The following is a 20,505-nucleotide window of genomic DNA, read 5'->3' on the forward strand; positions in this document are numbered from 1 at the left end:
TGTAAGACTTCACTGCAGACAAACCAGCATGTTTAAAACTTCCACGATTATATTTTTCCTTCAAATAACAAGCCAAGAGAGAGATAACAAACGCACATCAAGAAAGGACTGTTATGTTAGGACTGCTGGAAAACACATTAGCCCCGGGACATCAGGCTTTGCAAACCCTGGCCCATACATGTTCTATTCGGATCCCGTATAGCAGAACACTAAACCACAACAGCACCTCAAATACAAAGGATACTCCAGCCTGTGACAGAGTGGAAGTTATGTTTAGTTAGACACGTACACATAATCAGTAGATATCAAACGATCTGCAACAATGCAATACTATTACATATAAAAAACATTTTTTTTACTCACATAACGGTTGCATCATTCCTGTAGATTCAATATAAAAAGCACAACATTGTTTTTTTTTTTAAATCTTATTCTTCGGTTCTTTTTCCGTGAGCAATTCAGCTTTGCCATCACAGGAATAAAATTACATTTTAAAATGTGTTTATTATACTTTAAAGTTATTTTAAATGTTATTTAATATGCTCAAAAAGCCCAATTTCAACTATCAGTATGATACATTTCTAAAATCAAATGAGATGTTTGAAAAACAGACTTGTCTTGTTTCTCCAATGGGATCACTTATGAATTCTTATTTAAATAGTACAAAATTAGATGAGACACATTAGATCAGCTGCTTGATTAGTAAATTGAATCAGTACCAGAATCAAATTTGAGAGAGTCAAGCTACCAAAACAGTATGAAACATTTACACCAACAAATGTTTTTAATACACTTCAGCTGCTTAGCTGCAAATTTAATTTATGTATAGGCTATGATATAATGGAGGTTGAAATATTTATAAGTCTGTAATATTTATAACTAGAGCCTCAATATGCAAGCACAGAACACTTTTATATCTAATAGCTATTAGAAATATTTGATTCTCTTGTCTGCTATGCATTAGATAAACTTGCACAGAGCATTATCAAAATGAGACCTCAAAAACTGTTCTGGGATCTTTAATTCCTACATAAAAAAGTCAAAGAAAAATACACAGGACGGCACCGAGCCATGAACATTTCTCTCACACAGCGACTGAGCACTTTATTTGCTGAACCGGTGGGTTTCTCCAGGGGTTCTGCTGCACATTGCTGACTCCCTTCGCGATTTCTGCTGATTCTGATGCAAACGCATGGATCTCCAACTGATGCTGACAGCAACATTCACAACAAATCTGAAACACTACTGCTGATGTTCCATGTTCTACCCTAAACTGAAGACCATGGCAGGAATTACCTTCATTAAAAAGCTTCAGTCGCTTACCAGAATTCCGTAACTAACTTTTTCAACTAGCGTTGTCACACAATACAATAATCACGTCTAGTTCCTTCTGCACAGTTAAGTAGTGACAGATCCAGAAACCCTCCATATTTGAGAGTATCAGCAAGATTTTGTTCTTTAAAATGTAAAAGCACAATTAAACAGGGTCCATACAATCCCAACAATGAAATGTAGCCAATTGTGGTATTTTTACTGAAAGAAGAGAGAGCATAGTCTTTTTTAAGGAAAAACTTCAGCTTAAAAGAACGTCTTCCCAACGTAAATAGGTATGTGGAAGTGGCGCTGTATTCTACTCCAGATTGCCCATGTGGAGATACCACTAGATCTTTCAGGGGACTCCCATCTCCCTCCTACATTCTGAGGTGGTACTAAAACTGCTGATATGTTCCTTATTGACCTCACCTCCTGTTTCACAGACTAATTGTCACCGTTATTTGCCGCTTTGATTTTATTGGCTGCCAAGAAATACACTCTGGACTAATTTCCAGTACAGTAAGACAGAACATAAAAGGACATGGACATGGAACCTGCAAATATTACCAATAAACTGACTTATCAATTTAAACAACCTGTAATATAACTGGCCATGTTGTATACAGTGAGAACCAATGCCATTGACATCAATGACAGTGTCAAGCTTTTCCTTTTGGGGTGAACTGTTCCTTTAAATTCCTTTGCTAGAAATATATTTCAAGCAATCATAAAACGTTCAATGTTACAAACGTTTGTTGCTGATCCTGCAGCCTATCTGCAACCGAGTCAGAGGGGAGAGGGGATAGTGATTGCAGTACCAGTTTTGGCCACAATCTTTCATTCACTTCCTTTAACTATAGCTATTACTTGTAGTCAAAGCCCATTTATAATCGGATTGATGGCTCAATAGGACTGAAAAACTTTAATGTAAAACACCTCAATCAATTGAACTGAAATTTAGATTGGATTGAAAATGATCTGTTTCACGTTTGCAGTTGATGATGCTGACGTTAACCTCCATCCTCCCCACCACCACCAGGTTGGCCCTGTCCATCCATCAGAGGTGGCTGAGGATTAAGGACGGGGTCTGCGCCAAAGTTCTCTATACAACTAAACACAAATCATTGTACCACACTACCGTATGTTAATACTTTGAATAAATACCATACAAATGTTCATCGGCCCTCTGAATCTTTCGGGTAGAAATTTGGGTTTTCCAGTTGTACTTTGTGATTTTAATCCCAGCCGAATTTGTCATGCCTGTGTTTGTCTCACAACCTCAGTAAAAAATCCTTTTTTTACTTGCGGCAAATTTAACAGTCCTATGAGAAATATAATCCTGCCCGAATGCGAATGTCTGTTATTGACGATATTGTATTATATAACGCTTCTCCTCATGATCTACCCATTTTAGCACCATAAAAAATGTCCATTAAAAAAAAACAAAAAATTAATGAAGAGCCAAATCATGGAAACTGCAAAGAATAAGCAAGATACTTGTCTAGATGTCTCTGCTAACTTATGTGGGTTTATTATAAACAACCACTTTAATTAATTCAAGTTTAATCATAAATTCAAGTTACATCAATAAGTAATTCATTAAAAAACACATGTCATATGTGATGCACACCAACACAGCAGATGACCTTCCCACACACTCCCACCTCCGCATTAACACGGAGATGTTAGTCCCATCCAAATCGGCACATGAAATCACAGATGTTGTGAGATAAGAACTGTAACTCAAACAACATGTAGGGCTTTGAATTCTGTGAAAATCTGTGATTCTTTTAATGGAATTCTATGAGTGTACTCCTAAAAGAGTTACATTTCAAAAGAGACAAACGTGTTGCATCAACAGAGCTGATGTTTCATCACATCCACTGCCAGCACCTGAGAAGGGGGGTGGCTGATGCTAAACACAGTCCAGCCCAAAATGGCTCAACACACTCTGGCAATCATCACATCCATGTGACCTGCTGATCAAAGGCGTGCTACACTCATTAAAGGGCTTTAGCGCAGGAATGTTATTACGAGGAACTGCCCAAAAGAAATAGTTGGTAATCCCTTTGTACCTTTCCCCTTGCCAACCACAGCGTCAGGTAATTCACCGTGAGGTCAGATGCTGCTCACTCTGGTTTCCTAAATCTATAATCCCATCCACTCTGTAAGCTCTATCTTCTCTTTCTGCATCTCCTTTCCTTTCTCTCACTTTCACTCGCTCTTTCTCCGTTACCTGACAATGAAATAAAAGGCAAAATGGGGTACTAAACTACAGAAAACTTTCATTGGGAAAGTAAAGACTGAACAACAATTGAACAAACAGCTGAGCTTTTTACTATATAAAATACATTATAAAATTTAAAAAAAGATGATTTATAGAATAAAATAAAAAACAATTAACAACATATTTCACTCTAAAAAGTGCTGGGTTAAAAACAACCTAATTGGGTTAAAAATGGACAAACCCAGAAATTGTTTTTTTTGAATGGGTCAGATTAAATTATATATTATCCATATCCACTATCAATCACCACTTAATTAATGCAGAATCATTCTTTCATTTTGGTGATTTGTTAGTTATTTTTTTGTTATTGGCATTTTAATCAGGCTCTTGTCCATCAGGCAAGTAAAATTCTCTTTCACTTGTCCCCTCTTTCACTTGTCCCTTCACTTGTCCCGGACAAGTGTTAATGTCAAACCCTGTATAGAATAAAAAAAATAAAAATTAAGATAACATTACAAAATAAAAAATAAAAAATAAAATAAAAAAAATACAATAAAAATTAAGATGATTTATAGCATAAGATAAAATAACACTAAACAGCCTACGATAAAATAAAAAATAAACAGCCTACGATAAAATTATGGCATAAAATTAAATGGAAAAATTAAATAAAAAGCATCAGATAAAAAAATATTTGAGTATAAAACAAAATATAAACATACAGCATAAAATCAAATTATAGCATAAAATGAAAAGTAATTGAAATAAACCCCATATAAAAGTAAAAATATAAATAATAATTTTGAAATATACATGCAATGATGCTTTACATTTTGGCCAAGAGCAACATAATTAGGTTGCCTAAAGGTTGATGCGTTTGGTAACTTTTGATGCCTCTATCATATACAGCATGTTCCACACATTATGTCATCTCTATAATAGTTGATAAGACTGACAGGTTCAGAGTCACAGAGGATTGCAGTGAAGATGTGCACTGGCCATCAGAGTGCATGTCTATGTTTTCCACATCACGCTGGATTACAAATTGGCATTGCACTGATTGCATGAGCTTTAGAAATGCCTTTGCCATGACCCAGTATTTTGGGTAACTGACAGATGATCCCTCGGCACATTCTTTCTAAAAGAGCCATCTGGACTGACTGGCTTGTGCACACTGTATTTATCTGCATAGTGGTCAGAAACAATGAAGGCCCAATGGGGGAATGGGCAGTGAGAAGGGTACCCAATCTTTTGTGTGTGTCTGGGCATTGGTGTCAAAAAACAAACAAACAAAAAAAAACTCATACACCTGCAGGATTTCCATCTTAAAGTCACCGACAGTTTGGTGTAGTCAGGGTCAGTGGATATTCGGGACTTAGCCCAGACGTCTGCGAATGCATCTGAGAACATCCTTCAATATAGGTACATTTTAAAATATAAGTTGAAATGTTACATTGGTAAGAAGCCATTTTATTAAATAAATTCAGTAGTTGTGGAGTTAAACCCTAAACTCACTCTGCGACTCGCTCAGAGTGTTGCATTTATATTTCTGTATGCATGATAAATATTTTTCGATCTTTCTGGCTTTCCGTAGTCAGATTGACTTCTGATTAAAAATAAAAATAAAAAATAAAAAATCTAGCCAGATCATGCTATTAGGCATTCGAAAGGAGTTTTGCAAGAACTGTAAATGTCTAAGCTAATTCTTCTGGCACAAAAGTATTTATTTGGTTTATTATTATGTCTCTGAAATATTAAATCATAGTAATATGAATACGTTTGGAGTTGGTAAGACTTTTTTAATGTTTTTAATAGAAGTCTCATGTTCATTGTGCAGGGCAGCATTTATTTGAGCAAAACTACAGTAAAACAGCAATTTTGTTAGCCTAGAAATCTAGACGCACCCTAGCGGCAGCAAATTTAATCTGCCCGCGAGTGTCGTCTAGCAACTCTCAATACCCTTCTGAGATGTATTTCCCTAACTCTTGCAGGGCCAATCACATTGTGTATAGAGTAAGTGGACGGGGCCATAACGACCACGGCCGAGTTGCGTTTGCGTGCTTCTAGTAAACACAGAAGCTGTCGAACGGCGGTCTTTCGTATCAGCTTTGACCGCGACTCTGGAAGACTTGGAGTTAAGCTTTTCTCTGAGAAAAGAACAAAGAACGGCACTGAAGTCATTCTTAAAAAGGGAAGGAAGATGTGTTCAGAGTTTTGCTGACCGGATACGGCCAATGTTTAATCTATCAACAAGCTCTGTTTCACCTTCGTTGCTCTGGTTGGTGTAGCGCTATCCTATCATGTGCAGAGGGAGTTTGAAAGACAACCGTTTATCCCGCCCCTCTGATTGAGCCCTGTCTATGGTGAGTTTCCAGACCAAACATCTTGATGTGGGTCTGGCTTGTCAGGCTACAATTTTGTGATCTATTAATACAATTTAAAGGTGTCATGAACTGGCTTTTTTTCTTTTTTCATACTGTTGTCTGAGGTTAACTAATGACATTTGTGTGGTTTTTAATTTTAAATACGTCATAATTAATAAGTAATAGGCTATTTCTACACTGGTTTTGAGGCTCTCTTCTGAATGGTGGATTTTGATGGGCGTGACGCACTGAAGACTTGGAAGTAAACGCCCACAGCTAGGATTGGAAATTATTTGCATATTCAATGAGCTTCAGCTCCGCTGTCATATCTAGCCCCTGTCAGTTCAGTTTACATGAGGGAGAGCACTTGAGGCTTCTTTACAAACAATTCCGCAGTGAAATGAAGTGAACACACAAACGTTCTTCCCCACGTGAGCTGGAACTTCATTAAAAATAAATGAAGTATCACACATTCCTAATATTATGATCCGAAGGAAGCTTATGCAGCGACTGTGTTCTTCCACAATATCTTGCCATCTTCTTCCACATGTTTATTGCTGCTGGCTAGCGAGCCGATCAGCTCCATGAGTCGGTGGGTGGGGCTACTGAATTACACGTTCTGTAGAGGTGTGTGTTTCGTCGCACGATGACGTAAGATTGACGCCCACCATCGATTTCTGGGCCTGGTGTCTATAAAAGCTTTTCTTTGATTAACAAGGACGTTTTCAGCTCTAAAACTTACTGGATATTCTTATATTCCCATGACTTTATATCAAAAGCTGAAGGGAAAGTAGATTTCTCAATTCATCAACCCTTTAAAATAATTGGTTATATTTGAATACATTTTAAAATGTAATTTAATCCTGTGATGACAATGCTAAATTCAGTATCACGTGATCCTTCAGAAATCCTTCTAATGTGATGATGTGCTGCTCAAGAAACATTTATTATCAATGTTGAAAACAGTTGTGCGGAAACTGTAATATTTTTATTTTTTCAGTATTCTTGGATGAATAGAAAAATTAAAAGAACAGCATTTATTTTAATTAGAAATCTATTGTAACATTGTCTTTACTGTCACTTTTGATCATTGAGTCATTGCTGAATAAAAGTATAAATTTCTATAATAATAATAATAATAATAATAATAATAATAATAATAATAATAATAATAATAATAATAATAATAATAATAATAAAAATAATAACTGACCCCAAACATTTCAACTTTAATTTCTTTCTAAAACATTGAATCACTACTGATCTAGATTGACAGAAGTTCTGCTAACATTTCTTTAGCTTGTGAGACTAAAACTGAATTTGACATACAACTGCAATTCAACTCCAAGGTCATAACATTTTATTCGGAGGTTTACTAAAAGTTGAATCCCTGGAAGCCCATCTGTACCAGCACATTACAAACCAAATCTCCAAAGTCCCCAAAACAAGCAACGTGAGGAACACAACCCAGAAGAATTCTTTAGAGTCATATAGCCCCAAAAAAATAAAAATCCACGCAGGTCCATCCACAAGGTAAAGCAAGCCCTATAATAAATACTCCAGTCTTCAAGAGCACATCCAGACCTACTGAGCAGCAGATGTTACATCCACATTCAGATGATGCTCTGAACTGGGGCAAGGTTTTCAAAATGAGATTAGCATACGAGTTAAAAATGTGGGCTAATTAAGTCATACACGGCAATGACTGCACAACTAAAGTCAACCAGCGAGACAAAAATGTTGTTGCTTTTATATGACTTTTATATGCACACATAGCATATGACATTTTCTTGCTTCATTCCTGACTTTGTTTTACAAATATCAAATCAGAATTTCAACCTTTAAATCCCTGTACAGGCATAATTTATGGATACATAACTCACAGAGTACCTCAGAAAATGTCTTTTTCCGTAGACCCTGAGCTGGGACTGAGACGTGGCAAACATTCTGTGCCTTGAAGAGCCTAATATCCTGAGGGAAGGTCATTAAATAAGACAAAGTCACATTCAAAACCCCAGACAGACCAAATAGTGATTAAGAGATATAAGCCGTGGCAAATGCACAGAGAATCTGCAAATCACCTCCTTACCATGTATTTATAGCAAAACAACACGGTTTGGTGAAAAGATGGACAGGGCATGAGGGTTTGCATAACCTCTTTTTCCACTCGTTTAGACTTAATGATTCCAACCACATATCGTGCCATTTCAACAAGCAGCAATAAGATGTCTTTTGAGAACGGGGGTCAGCAGACCAACGTTGTAATGAGAGATGTTTACAGTACACACAAAGCTAGAGGCAATTGCACTTCTTAAAGGAATAGCTCACCCCCCAAAAAAAATTCTTCAGGTGAAAGACAAAAAGACTGTGCGGGTCATTTTCCATGCATGCGGTTGCATTCAAGAAGCTGAAGATTTAAAGCTTCAAATACACTGCAAACGCATCATAAAAGTGGGGACTTGTGCGCTGTTTTCCAACAGTTTTGTATGAGAGACAGAAGAACGAATGTTATAGAGAATTGGCACTACATGCAGGGGTAAGTGGATGAGAACACAATTTGAGTGAACTTTCCCTTTAAAAAAAATAAAAATTCAACAGCTAGAAAGCAAGTGAAGTTGGAAAACATTCTTTTAAAAGAGGCTCTTTATTCTTTGTGAGAGGAGTAATCGCCCCTTAAGTAAAGTCTTCCATTCAAGTGTTTACTTTGATATACACTATATTGACAAAAGTTGACCTTTAATAACATCCAATTCTTAATGCATAGGATTTAATGTGGAGTTAGCCACCCATTGCAGTTTTAACTCTTCTGGGGAGGCATTCCACAAGGAAAGAGTTTGTTTGGGAAGTTTTGACCATTCTTCTAGAAGCGCATTTTTGTGAGGTCAGGCACAGATGTAGGATGAGAAGGCCTTGATCACAGTCTCTGCTCTAATTCATCCCAAAGACGTTCTATCAGGTTGAGGTCAGGACTCTGTGTAGGCAAGTCAAGTTCCTCCACACCAAACTTGCTCATCCACATCTTTATGGATCTTGCTATGTGCACTGGTGCGCAGTTGCCCAAAGCTGTGAGCATGAAATTGTCAAAAATGTCTTGGTATGCTGAAGCATTAAGCTTTCACTGGAACAAAGCCCAACCTCTGAAAAACAACCCATCACTATAATCCTTCCTCCACTAAACTTTACATTTGGCACAATGCATTCAGTGGAGAAGTACCGTTCTTCTGGCAACTGCCAAACCCAGACTCGTCCATCAGATTGCCAGACAGAAGCCTGATTCGTCACTTCAGAGAACATCTCCACTGCTCTAGAGTCTAGAGTGTTTAACACCACAGCATCTGACGCTTTGCATTGTACTTGGTGATGTAAGGCTATTTGGATGCAGCTGCTCAGTCATGGAAACCCATTCCATGAAGCTCTCTACACACTGTTCTTGAGCTAATCTGAAAAGATGTCAGAATCATTGAAACGTCAAGAAATCACACAACGAACACTTAAACTGTCAAGTAACTGCTTGGTTCATCTTAAAATAAATACTATACCTGGAATGCAGTAATCTCAAAAAGCTTTGCGGTAAACATAAAAAAAAGACTACCGGCACACTACAAATACAACCAAAAACGAAGATTAAAGGACTCAACAAGAGAGAAAGAGAAATTTAACTCCTCACTAATTTCAAATGCAGAAAGCTTTAACACTCCAAGGGACAAAGCAATGAATAAAGTGATCTGTAATAATTTAGCTCAAGACACTGTCATTTAGTGACAAACTCAGATCTGCAATTAGGCTTAATTTGCAGAATAAGAATGTTTAATTTGAGTTGAGTTGATCAAACTGGCATGCATTGTTCGCAACCCTTGTGGACAGACACTAATTACGATTAATGTCATTACATGTGCTCTGATCCCATTTCAAACTCTATGTGACATCTGTCAGAGCCAATCTGGCAGCTCACAGGCACATAGGTATAATTGCCCCATTAGTAATGTTCAAACCATATAAAATGGCAAATGTTTTTTATGTGACCTTTACTGATACCAAAAACTGCAATTCAGACACCCAGCAATAGAATGCATTGCTGCAGAAAATCAATATTGTTTGTATTGAAATAGAAGACTTTCTAATAATACAGTTCATGTCCGGTGACATGATGCTCTTACAAGGACAATGATGTGCTTAAATGAGGAGGAGAGTATGGGACAGTGACGGTGTGTAGTAAAAAGCACGCTGGCTACTTGCAGAGTAACCCTGCGTCACCGAAGCCTGTGGATGAGTTTGGAAGTGGCTGTTCCGTGATATGTGTGCCAATGTTCTGTAAGGCCACACAACAGCACACGCACAGCCCTGGGAACATGATCACACATAATGGATGGAGCGTGTGGAGGAAAATATTAAACTCAGGAGCAAGAGAGGACGGATGGATTTGGCTCTGTGTGTGCGTCATAAGAACTTGAGCACAAAGAGGGAAAAGGGCGATGCATAAGTATAAAAAAGTAGGTTGTTTCTTCAACTTTAGGTTCTTTTACATATTTGCCATCGGATTTTTATTTGAACTAAAAGATTTCAACTTTCTTTTTCTTGTACGAAGAGCAAACTACAGGCTCAGGCTTAGAAACTTTACACAATCATTACACTAATTTTTGCTACTTAACAAAAAAAGACTTAGTCAAGATTTTATATTGTTTTACCCTTGTCTTTATCCTTCGTTTTATGATAATTTATAAATTGTTATAATGATAATAATGATAAATTGTCCAAAACTGTTATCGTATTTTCAACCACTACAAGCTAATTATTTTATCCCATAAAGTATTCTTTTTATCCTAAATATAGCATACCTGTTTATCAGTAGTATAACAGTAGATAGCAGTGTCATTGTCAGTGTTATAGAGTGGTGGGAATATGTATTACTTTTTTTTATCCAGATGAAAAAGTGATCAGTTGACCTTACTTAAAGTGATGAAACCGGTTGCCTTAAAATTATTAAGTAATACATGCATAACTGAAACATTGATTTACTTAATTTTAAGGCAACAGGTTTCCTCACTTTTTAAAGTTAAGTCAGCTGATTACTTTTTACAGTGTACATACACAGGGGCATAACACAAGATCCTAGGCCCTATGCATCGGCAGTCCTGATGGGCCACTATGTCCCCAAAATAAAATAGGCAGCGGCTATTTGCACCAAGGGAAAATATAAAAGAGCATATTGTCTTAGCGATATTTGCAAAACTACACTAAGTGCAAATAGCTGTAGATGCTATTTAGCTATTTACAAAGTGAAATAGCTTCACTAAGTGAAAATTGTTATTTTATATTTACACCACATAAAAGTAGTTCTTTGCAATATGTGTAAATAGTAATAACATGCGAACATAAACTACCCAATAAATGCTTTTATTAGTATTAAACATTTCATTAGACACTTTAATGCCACTTTTAGAACATTGGAGGGGCAATATTTTGCAATATTCTCTGCAATATTTTGAATTTAAACTGCAGTACCCATTTCGACCACTAGCTGTCAATCCTACATGCTGCACCTTTAAAAAAATATATATATATATATTTTTGAAAATATTTGATTCCTTTGCCCTGCTAAAGCCATTTTACAGCTAGAATGTTTCAGAACATTCAGTGTATAAACACCATTGGACATTGTTAGTGGACTATTTAAATTATTGAGAGTATGAAAAGCATGTTTTAAGATCATTTATTTGGTTTTAAAACCCACAAGGCCAAAAGTGCCTGTAGTTGAAGAAACACCCAACAAAGCCAGAGTCGCTCTCTTTCTCACATACACGCACACAACATGCAGCAGCTGTTACCCCCTTCTAAATTTAACAGAAGCGGGCTGATAAAGTAGGTGTTTTTACACGGGCGTCCTAATATTACGCACCCCAATATAACAGAGCCTCCAACCATCTCGCAGCAATCCTCAATTACTACCGCAAATAAAACTGCTCATCCACCAGGGAGCCGTTAGTGAATTAACTATCTCTGACAAAATGCGCAAGAGCCAACACAGACATAATGCATACCCTTAGTTGTCAGCGCTGCCTACTGAAGTAATATTATTTTATTATGCATTTGGCAATAAACAAAAACACACACCCAAACACAGTACCAATTCAATCTAAACTGACCCCCTGACTGCAGTCTATAAGCCACGAGCACCACACTAAGAACATCGTTGCCCTGTAAAAACCTGGGCCCCACTACATTAATGAATTGCCACCTAAGATGAAATTGTATGCTGTCGATTCAGGGTCAAAGTTCTATCCAATGTTCAAATGAAGAACAAGAGTTCAAACATATCATTTTAATTCTGTCATGTCATTTGTCTGTCTGTCATGTCTGTCATGTCAAATTCTGTCATGCCATTCCAAGTCCGTTATTTCCTCTGTGGAGAGCAAACTATTTTAGATGAATATTCGTACCTTTACTGGAATATTCATCATTCACTTTAAAAAGAGTAGGATATTCTTCAAAATTCATCTTGTGTGTGCAAGTAAATTTAATATCACCAAGTATACTATTTATATTGTAATATTGTTTTTTACCATGTCACCTAACTATATAAACTATAAATAATGTTGGCTCTGTGACTAATTGCTGTTCTTCTAAAATGTTCTTCTATTGTATGTTGCCTTGCTTATAAAAAGTATATGCTAAAAGCACAAATGCAAACGGTGACAGAATATGTTTGCATGAACAACGTAGGCTACAATGGTGGGGAAAGTTTCTTTTAAAAGTTTAAAACTAAAGCATTACAATATCATGTTACCGCCTAAAAAAGTAATGCGTTAAATTACTTTTTTTTAAATGTGGGCTGCCCTTGCTTTGTTTAAAAAAAAAAAAAAAAAAAATTTAAAGTAAAAATTTTGTCAAATGTAATGGACCTTGTACACCAAAAGTGAAATGAATAAAACTCCAACTGAAGGAAATGCAAATGTACACAAGAAAGTTCAACACTCTTACTTCAGCAATAATAAAGAAAAGAAACACAAATGTGATGTTAAACTAAAATTTTCGCTTATTAGTATGGTTGAATGAGATCAAAGGTCAACAGTGGTAAATAAAGTGAGATTAAATACAAAAAGTATATATTGTGCTATTTAACATATTTAATAATTGCAGGTTCGCATAATATTCCGAGTTTGTTTTTCACTGTTTTGTTCACTTTGAGGAATACTGAATCTGTTTTTGAGCAAGTGAGATGAGTAAATTAATGCTCACATTTAGTCTAGACCTACAAAACCAATCATGTTTACACACAATGGCCCTCATTTAACAAAAGTGCGTACACCAAATTTCCAGCGTACACCTTGCGTACACCCAAACCCACGGTGACTTTAAGATTTATCAATATGGACGTTGGCGTACGGCACGCTCCAATCCTACGCCAGCTCAGGAGGTGGTGTACGCACGTTTGAGTTAGTGGGAAAATGCGCAGAAAAGCAATTCCTAACACCACAAAACGCACTGACAAGATATGCTATATTATCACCCACTGTTAAAAACCACAACAACAACATTCAGTGTTTATTTTTGTGCAACATGAACGTCAATGTTTAATTTGTGTGACTTTACCAAAGCGTTTGATTTGTAGGCATGTATTACTCCAGTCGCGAGCCTGTGCGCTTTACCTGACGGTTCAGGCCCGCCTGGCCCGGCAGCTGCGCACGGACTGGGACTAAAATAATTCAGACTGACAAAATAATAAAAATGACCTTCTTCTTTTAAATAATAATAAAATCAATAAAAACGACATTCTTCTTCTAAATAACAAGCGTCATTAAGAATAATAATAATAAGAAGAAGAATAAGAAGAATCTTACAAATTATTGTAATTATTAATGTGAATGAATGGTACACCACATCATCATCACTGTCGTACACCCCAATACATGCCGTGATACGAAATTAAATGCTAATTGTTTCAAAACGTGCTGTAAAATAATGCATTGTGATGGTAATTTATCATCCAAACAGCTATTTAAACTGCTGGGGTGCGCTTCTCAACCCCCACACTATTAACAGTAGGCCTACTCATAATTTGGGTCCATATTTTGTTTTTGTGGGTGCCTTTATTCCCACTCTTTATACTCTTAAATAAAACAATTTCGTTTTTTTCCCCCACTTCCCTGGTGATGGTCTCGATGGGCGCGTCTCAATCATCTCACTAGTTCAGTAGTCAGGGCACTGATCAGGGAGTCAGCCCATTGACTTATGTCCTAATCTGTGCCCTGACTAGTGGACTAGTGAGATGATTGAGCGTGCTCGATCTCAACGTCGGAGAAGATTCGCTTCTTTGCCGTCTTCCGTGTGTCCATAGCGTAAAATGAGGGCGTGCGGGAGGCGGAGACTTGAATATATAGGGGCGTGTTATTCTAATGACGATCGTTTTCAGCCGCGGGATTTATCAAGGGCAAGTATTGCGTACACCTGGATTGCAGAGGTGCGCACAGTTTCATAAATCAGGCGGTGAGAGGAGTGTAAGCATAATCTTACGCCAACATATAAGCCCGTTTCTACGCAAGATTGATAAATGAGGGCCAATGCCTCTGCACTCTCACAATTTCTCACGACATGGGGACTGGCAAAACAAAACTTGCGTTACTTATTTGAAAATGTAACTCAGGTATTTTATTGTAAATTTAAAAGTAATGCGTTACTTTACTAGTTACTTGAGAAAAGTAATCTGATTACTTGTAATTACTCTTGTTACTTGGAATCCACTAACCCCAGGTTAACGTGCAAGGCCTTAAAAATGTGAATCATTAAAGATGCTATTCTCAGTCAGTCCCTTTATGTAAGCGTCACCGACTACAGTGTGTGCAAGGGGTCCATCTTAGTGTGTAAAATTGTGTCAGAAGGAGAAGGTGGACAGTGAACTTTTGATTAATTTCAGCTCATTAAAACTAATTTGCCTGAGGGATTTTGGGGTATGTTATCATTAGGGATCCTTGTCCGTTGAGCGTAACTAACTCAGGCACCATAGGTAAAAAAAGAACAAGAGAATAAACATGTTTTGCAAAGACAAACCCTGTCCCCTTTCTGAACTATGCGAAGAGGGAAGTATAACGGCCCTAAGCACCACTATCCAAATGTGTGCGAAGCTCAAACAATTGCTGAGGACGAAGCAAACATTCCACTCCAATTCCTCGCCACATACAGGAGATTTCAATTTGTCTTCTTGCCTCAAGTGCTTTTCACAAATTCTAATGGGGTTTGAAATAATTGGAACTTAGAGTGAGATGCCAGAAGGAAAGTAGGCAAAATTCTGACACAATAATGGTTAGTTTAATGATTTATATTATTTTTAGCTGTCTGTTAGTTGCAGTCTCTGATGTGAGATTCAACAAAAACTGTTATTATAATATATATTGTAATATATATGTGACTATGGGTCACAAAACAAGTCATAGGTTGCAGTATATGTGTGGCAATAGCCAACAATACATTGTGTGTCAAAATTATAGTTTTCTTTTATGGCAAAAATCATTTGGATATTAAGTCAAAAGTCATGTTCTATGAAGATATTTTGTCAATGTCCTACTGTAAATATATTAATGTATTATTAGTAATAATATGCATTGCTAAGGTTTGGAAAACTTTTTAAATATTAAGATTTTTTTAAGATTTTAAGATTTTTTTTGCCCCCTCAGATTCCAGATTTACAAATAATTTTATACCGGCCAAATATTGCCCTATTTTTTTCAGCTTTTTTGAGATGTATAAAACTCAATTTCAGTTTTTGTGTATGTGTGTTTTGTGGTCAAGGGTCACATATTTTCCCAATAATTCAGCCATTTTACTTTATCTAAAAATATCAAAGAAATAAAGGCACATGGTAAAGCAATCAATGATTGAAAAAAAACATTTAAAAACGAAGATTACACTATTGCAAACGGCATTATCCTCTTAATCAACCCATTATTTTGCTTTAGATCAGGACCAAACTGTAAGAAAAAAACTCTTTACGGCTTTATATTCTATTTCAAGACATCAAAAATATCTCAGGCATAAAGCAAAGTTTCATAGGAGAATAAAAACATTCTAATACAAAGAAAAGCCAGTTGTTTTGTCTCTCTAGCTCATATCCCCCTCACCAGAATGGCTTCAGGTGATGTAAGTGGTGATCAATACATTGACTTTGAGGCTGCAGCATATGTACTTTATAATGGGGTGCTCTTTATTCCAAAGACTGTGTGTGCATGTTTACTGAAGCATTATCACCCATCACAAAGGCCCCACCCTGTTCCTAGATCAGCCCTGGGCTTCTTTAAAAGACACTGGCTGGGAGTGCGTACAGCTGGGGGAAACAGACATACGCTGCGGTGGTGCCACAGACAGTGGGCCGTCACTGCCCCACTTACTCACCAAACTGTAGATAAAGGGGTCTTCCCATTACATTCAAAATCACTGGTCTGTCCCAATCAATCACACAACTAAAGCAACTTTGTTTTGTCAAAACCCACTATGCACACTCTCTGCATACTTCCTATTTTGATGGTTACCGTGGTTTACCACACTGATAATAGCATGATGCTGAATAAAACCAAAGCTTAACATGGACGTCACTTTTTTTCCCCAAGAATCTCTTCAACCAAAGTGTCCTCAAACACAACACAGTCGCACCAAAGGGACTTCATAAAAATGCATAAGCATGCTCAATCACAGGGTGGAAGTAATGGGATTGGGAAAAGATTAAGGATAAAGGTATATGACAGAGGAAAGAACAAGGGACATGTGATCCTGTAAAATATCCCCTGTGCCAGAATTAATTATGCTAAATCACAAAAAAATGTGTGTTTGTGTATCTATAAAAAATATATGAAATGATTCAGAGCCATTAAAAAAATTAAAATAAAAAGGTGAGTATATAGTTTATACATTTTTATATATTTCATTTTAAGTAAATTGAATATAATAAAAATATTAAAAAAGGAATTATATTAAAAATCAATTGATGACAATTTTAACAGAATTAAAGGCACAATATGTAATCTTATTCAGAAGCGTAGCTTGATAACGCCTTGATTTCACAGAATCGTGTTAGTTGTTGTTTTCACCTCTAAAGCCGGTGGAAAAGAATCTGACGGGGTTCGGGCAGATGTCATGGATGAGCTAATGTTTTAAAGACTTATTAATGTTACTGTAGTTTGAAGCAGGGTGGGCTGAAAGCTGCTGGAGTGATTGCTAATGAAAGAAATGCGCGACATGCCTCTTGAGAGCAAAGGATCTTTTATTATGCCGCAGACGAGCGTCTACGCTTCTTCCGGTCATGCGTATGTGAGGTAATGCAGTGCTGTTATATCTGAGTGTGTCGAAAGTTATAACATAACAAATAAATGCTACTCTGTCCGTTCACTCGGTGGCTACTATGAGACACTTGTTGCACACCGTCGTGAGCTAGATCTATATTAGGCATAGTAAAATATGGTACTTACTGTAAATCAAGAAAACAAGATTTAAACAATAAGACTAACTGTGTTGAGCTATATAACAATGATTAATTTTAACCTGTTTAATAAAACATAATATATTAAAGTGTCTTCGAAATCGAGGGTAACGCAGGTATGAGGTCATTGATAGGCGACGCACAGGTAAGGGATAGTACATTTATGCATTTGGCAGACGCTTTTGTCCAAAGCGACTTACATTGCATTCAAGGTACACATTTTTACATTATTGTCAGTTCTTGCTTTCCCTGGGAATCGAACCCATGACCTTGGCGTTGCTAGCGCCACGCTCTACTGGTTGAACTACAGGATAGTAGCTGTAAAAACACAAGTAGCTGTGTAATAAGCGTCATAATGTACATCCGGCCGGTTGTTATCACAGAATAAACCCCTTCAGAGTGATCGGCACCCTGACGCGAAGTGGAGGGGTCTTGCATCACTCTGAAGGGGTTTATTCTGTGATACCCGGCTGGATGTACATTATGCTGCTTATTACACAGCTACTTGTCTCAAGTAAATTAAACACAAAATATTGTCTTGAGTTTAAATATTTTATTAGCTCTTATGCAAAGCTTCCGCAAAGAAAAACAGAACCAAACTACTTTAAGTCTCTATCTATTGCTGATAATTATTATTATTTCTTTTTACATACAGGCCTATGTTCAAATGAATGCCAAAAGGGATAGTTCACCCGTAAATGAAAATTAGCCCATGATTTACTCACCCTCAAGTCATCCTAGGTGTATATGACACTCTTCTTTCAGACGAATAAAATCTGAGTTATTTTTAAAAGTCCTGGCTAATCCAAGTTTTGGCAGTAGTTGTAGCTATAAAGACTTCTGAAGCGAATCGCTGCATTTGTGTAAGATACATTTTCATATTTAAAACTTAAAGCTCCGGCCGATCACCTTCTGGTCAAAAAGTGTTGAAAGTGCCTTCTTGCAATTCAAGATACGTACGGCCCTTTGAACTGCAGAGGCACATTCAGCACGTTCCCCATATATTGAATACAGAAGGTGATCGGAAAAAATGCCTATTAACCCCCCGGAGCCGTGTGGAGCACGTTATTTGACGGACAGATGCATTTTTTTTATTAGTCTGAAACAAATACACCTAGGAGGACTCAAGGGTGAGTAAATCATGAGTAAAACACCTTGAAGTCTTCTTCCATTGTAAACTGGTGGTTAAGTGTTTCAGTTACACGATGGCACCAGACAGTCGGCGACGGTGCCAGCGGAGTGACACGTTAAGCATATAAGCAGTGAGCGGTCTAGATAACTTATAGTACCCGGACGAGCAGTGCATTATTCAACTTTGCCGGTTGTTATCTGGGAATAACATTGCGTGATTGGTCAATAAGAATCAAGTATTTCACAGAGCTGAACTTGAACACAGTTAAAATAGCTTATTTCTCTGGATTTGAACATTCTTGGAAACATTTGGGATAAAGTAAGTATACAAGTCAACAAAATATATAATATTGTTCTAGTGGTTTTTGGATATTTTAATCCAAAAATTGTGCATATTGTCCCTTTAAAAGTCATCCTGTAATCAACAAGTAGCAGCTAGGTAATGTACACATTACAAGTAAGTTATGGCACAAAACTACAAAGAAGTTTCTTACCAAGGTAGAGGGATGCGTTCTCCTTTTTGACATTATCATCTAGGTACGTTGGTCCCAGTGTGTAGATAGGAGTGGATCCCATGCCCACCAAGACCTGGGCGCAGATGAAAAGGGCAACATATATGGAGTGATCGTTGCCCTCTTGGTCTCGCGGACAGGGTGACACATCCAGGGTGTCCTTTCTGGTCCCGTTCCCATTCATGCACAGACCCTTGTTCCCCGTGGACGAGTTGACCTCTTGGATTTGATAGGGTGGAGAGATAAAATGTGGCAGGGAGAAGAGAGCTGCTCCCACGGCGATAAACACCCCACCCACCGCCAACCAGCGTGGCCTCTGGCCTCGACCCCCGAAATAACTGATGAAGACCACAACCAGCAGACTTCCAATGTCGAAGCAGCTAACCAGCAGTCCTGATTCAGAGCTTCTAAGGCTGTATCTCTTCTCTATAGTGGTGATGACACTACTAAGGTAGCCCGAGACCATCAACGACTGGATAAACGTCAAGTAACACATACAGAACAGAAAACACCTAGAGTCTGACAGAATCATCCTCATGTACTTCCTCACAGGAAGGCGGATGAATCTTGCCAATGAAAAGCCTATCTTTTTGCCACCTGCTCGGTTGGTCTCAGTTTTCATAGAGCTACTAAGACCCACCATACTGGACATGGAAGGGGAGAAATCAGTCCTGGAGGGTGAATCCTGTTCGCTTGAGTCTCCTTTGTGCCGCAGCTCATTGAACACCAAGCATTGGTCTGTATTTACTAAAGTTTGCGTCGTGCTAACCAGCCTCGTTTTCAACGTCTCATTGGCGGCCGGACAGCTGCCATTAAGAACAGGCAAGCTTTTGGATTTGTAGTAACCACCCGGATCTCCATACTGCCCCTCGAATTCACAGACTTCCAGGGACTCTGATATATCACTTCGGGTATCATCGTTATATGATGAAGTCATTTTGGCTGCTTGGAGTCAATTCAAATAGAACTATAATTTAAGTTAGATTGCACAGACACACAATAAAGAGGTCAAAGATGACTCAACTTCCAATCATGATCGCTCTGTATAGATGTCCACCTGCTATTTTTCTACTTATTCCTCCTCATAATAAATCAGAAAGTGGTCATATCATATGCTGCCTCATCTATAAGCATAGCAGCAAAAAGTTAAATGTCATGTCAATGTAAATAGGAGGAACTGATTTCTGGTCATGGTGCTGAAATTAATCTTTGTAGTTGAATAATTCAGAAGAGATTGAATCCTGAAGAGAATGGAAATAAAAACAAAATAGTATTAGTATTAGCTTACTAGCTGTTCAAGCAGCAACACAAACAGCGTTACAGAGCGTTTCATTTGTTTTGTGAAGTCGAGCTGCTGTCTGGTATTAGTGGTCGAGGAAGACAAAGAATAACAGTAAACGTGCGATAGACCAAAGATAAAACATTATCAGAAATGTTTAAAACCGTGTCAACCTGCCAGAACTATTTATTTATATAGAATAACTAGTTACCGAC

General features: G+C 37.5%; 1 protein-coding gene across 1 annotated transcript in view; it reads right to left on the reverse strand.

Annotated features, from left to right (window-relative positions):
* The window catches only part of slco5a1 (solute carrier organic anion transporter family member 5A1), a 55,928-nt gene that overhangs the window by 35,139 nt on the left and 284 nt on the right, over nt 1–20,505 (reverse strand). The window contains exon 2 of the mRNA XM_067435598.1: nt 18,994–20,252. Within this exon, the coding sequence (XP_067291699.1) occupies nt 18,994–19,948 (955 nt within the window). The 5' untranslated portion in view covers nt 19,949–20,252. The remainder of the gene's footprint in view (nt 1–18,993; nt 20,253–20,505) is intronic.

The sequence above is a fragment of the Pseudorasbora parva genome, chromosome 24 (genome assembly GCF_024679245.1).
Source record: "Pseudorasbora parva isolate DD20220531a chromosome 24, ASM2467924v1, whole genome shotgun sequence".
NCBI classification, from domain to species: Eukaryota; Metazoa; Chordata; class Actinopteri; order Cypriniformes; family Gobionidae; genus Pseudorasbora; species Pseudorasbora parva.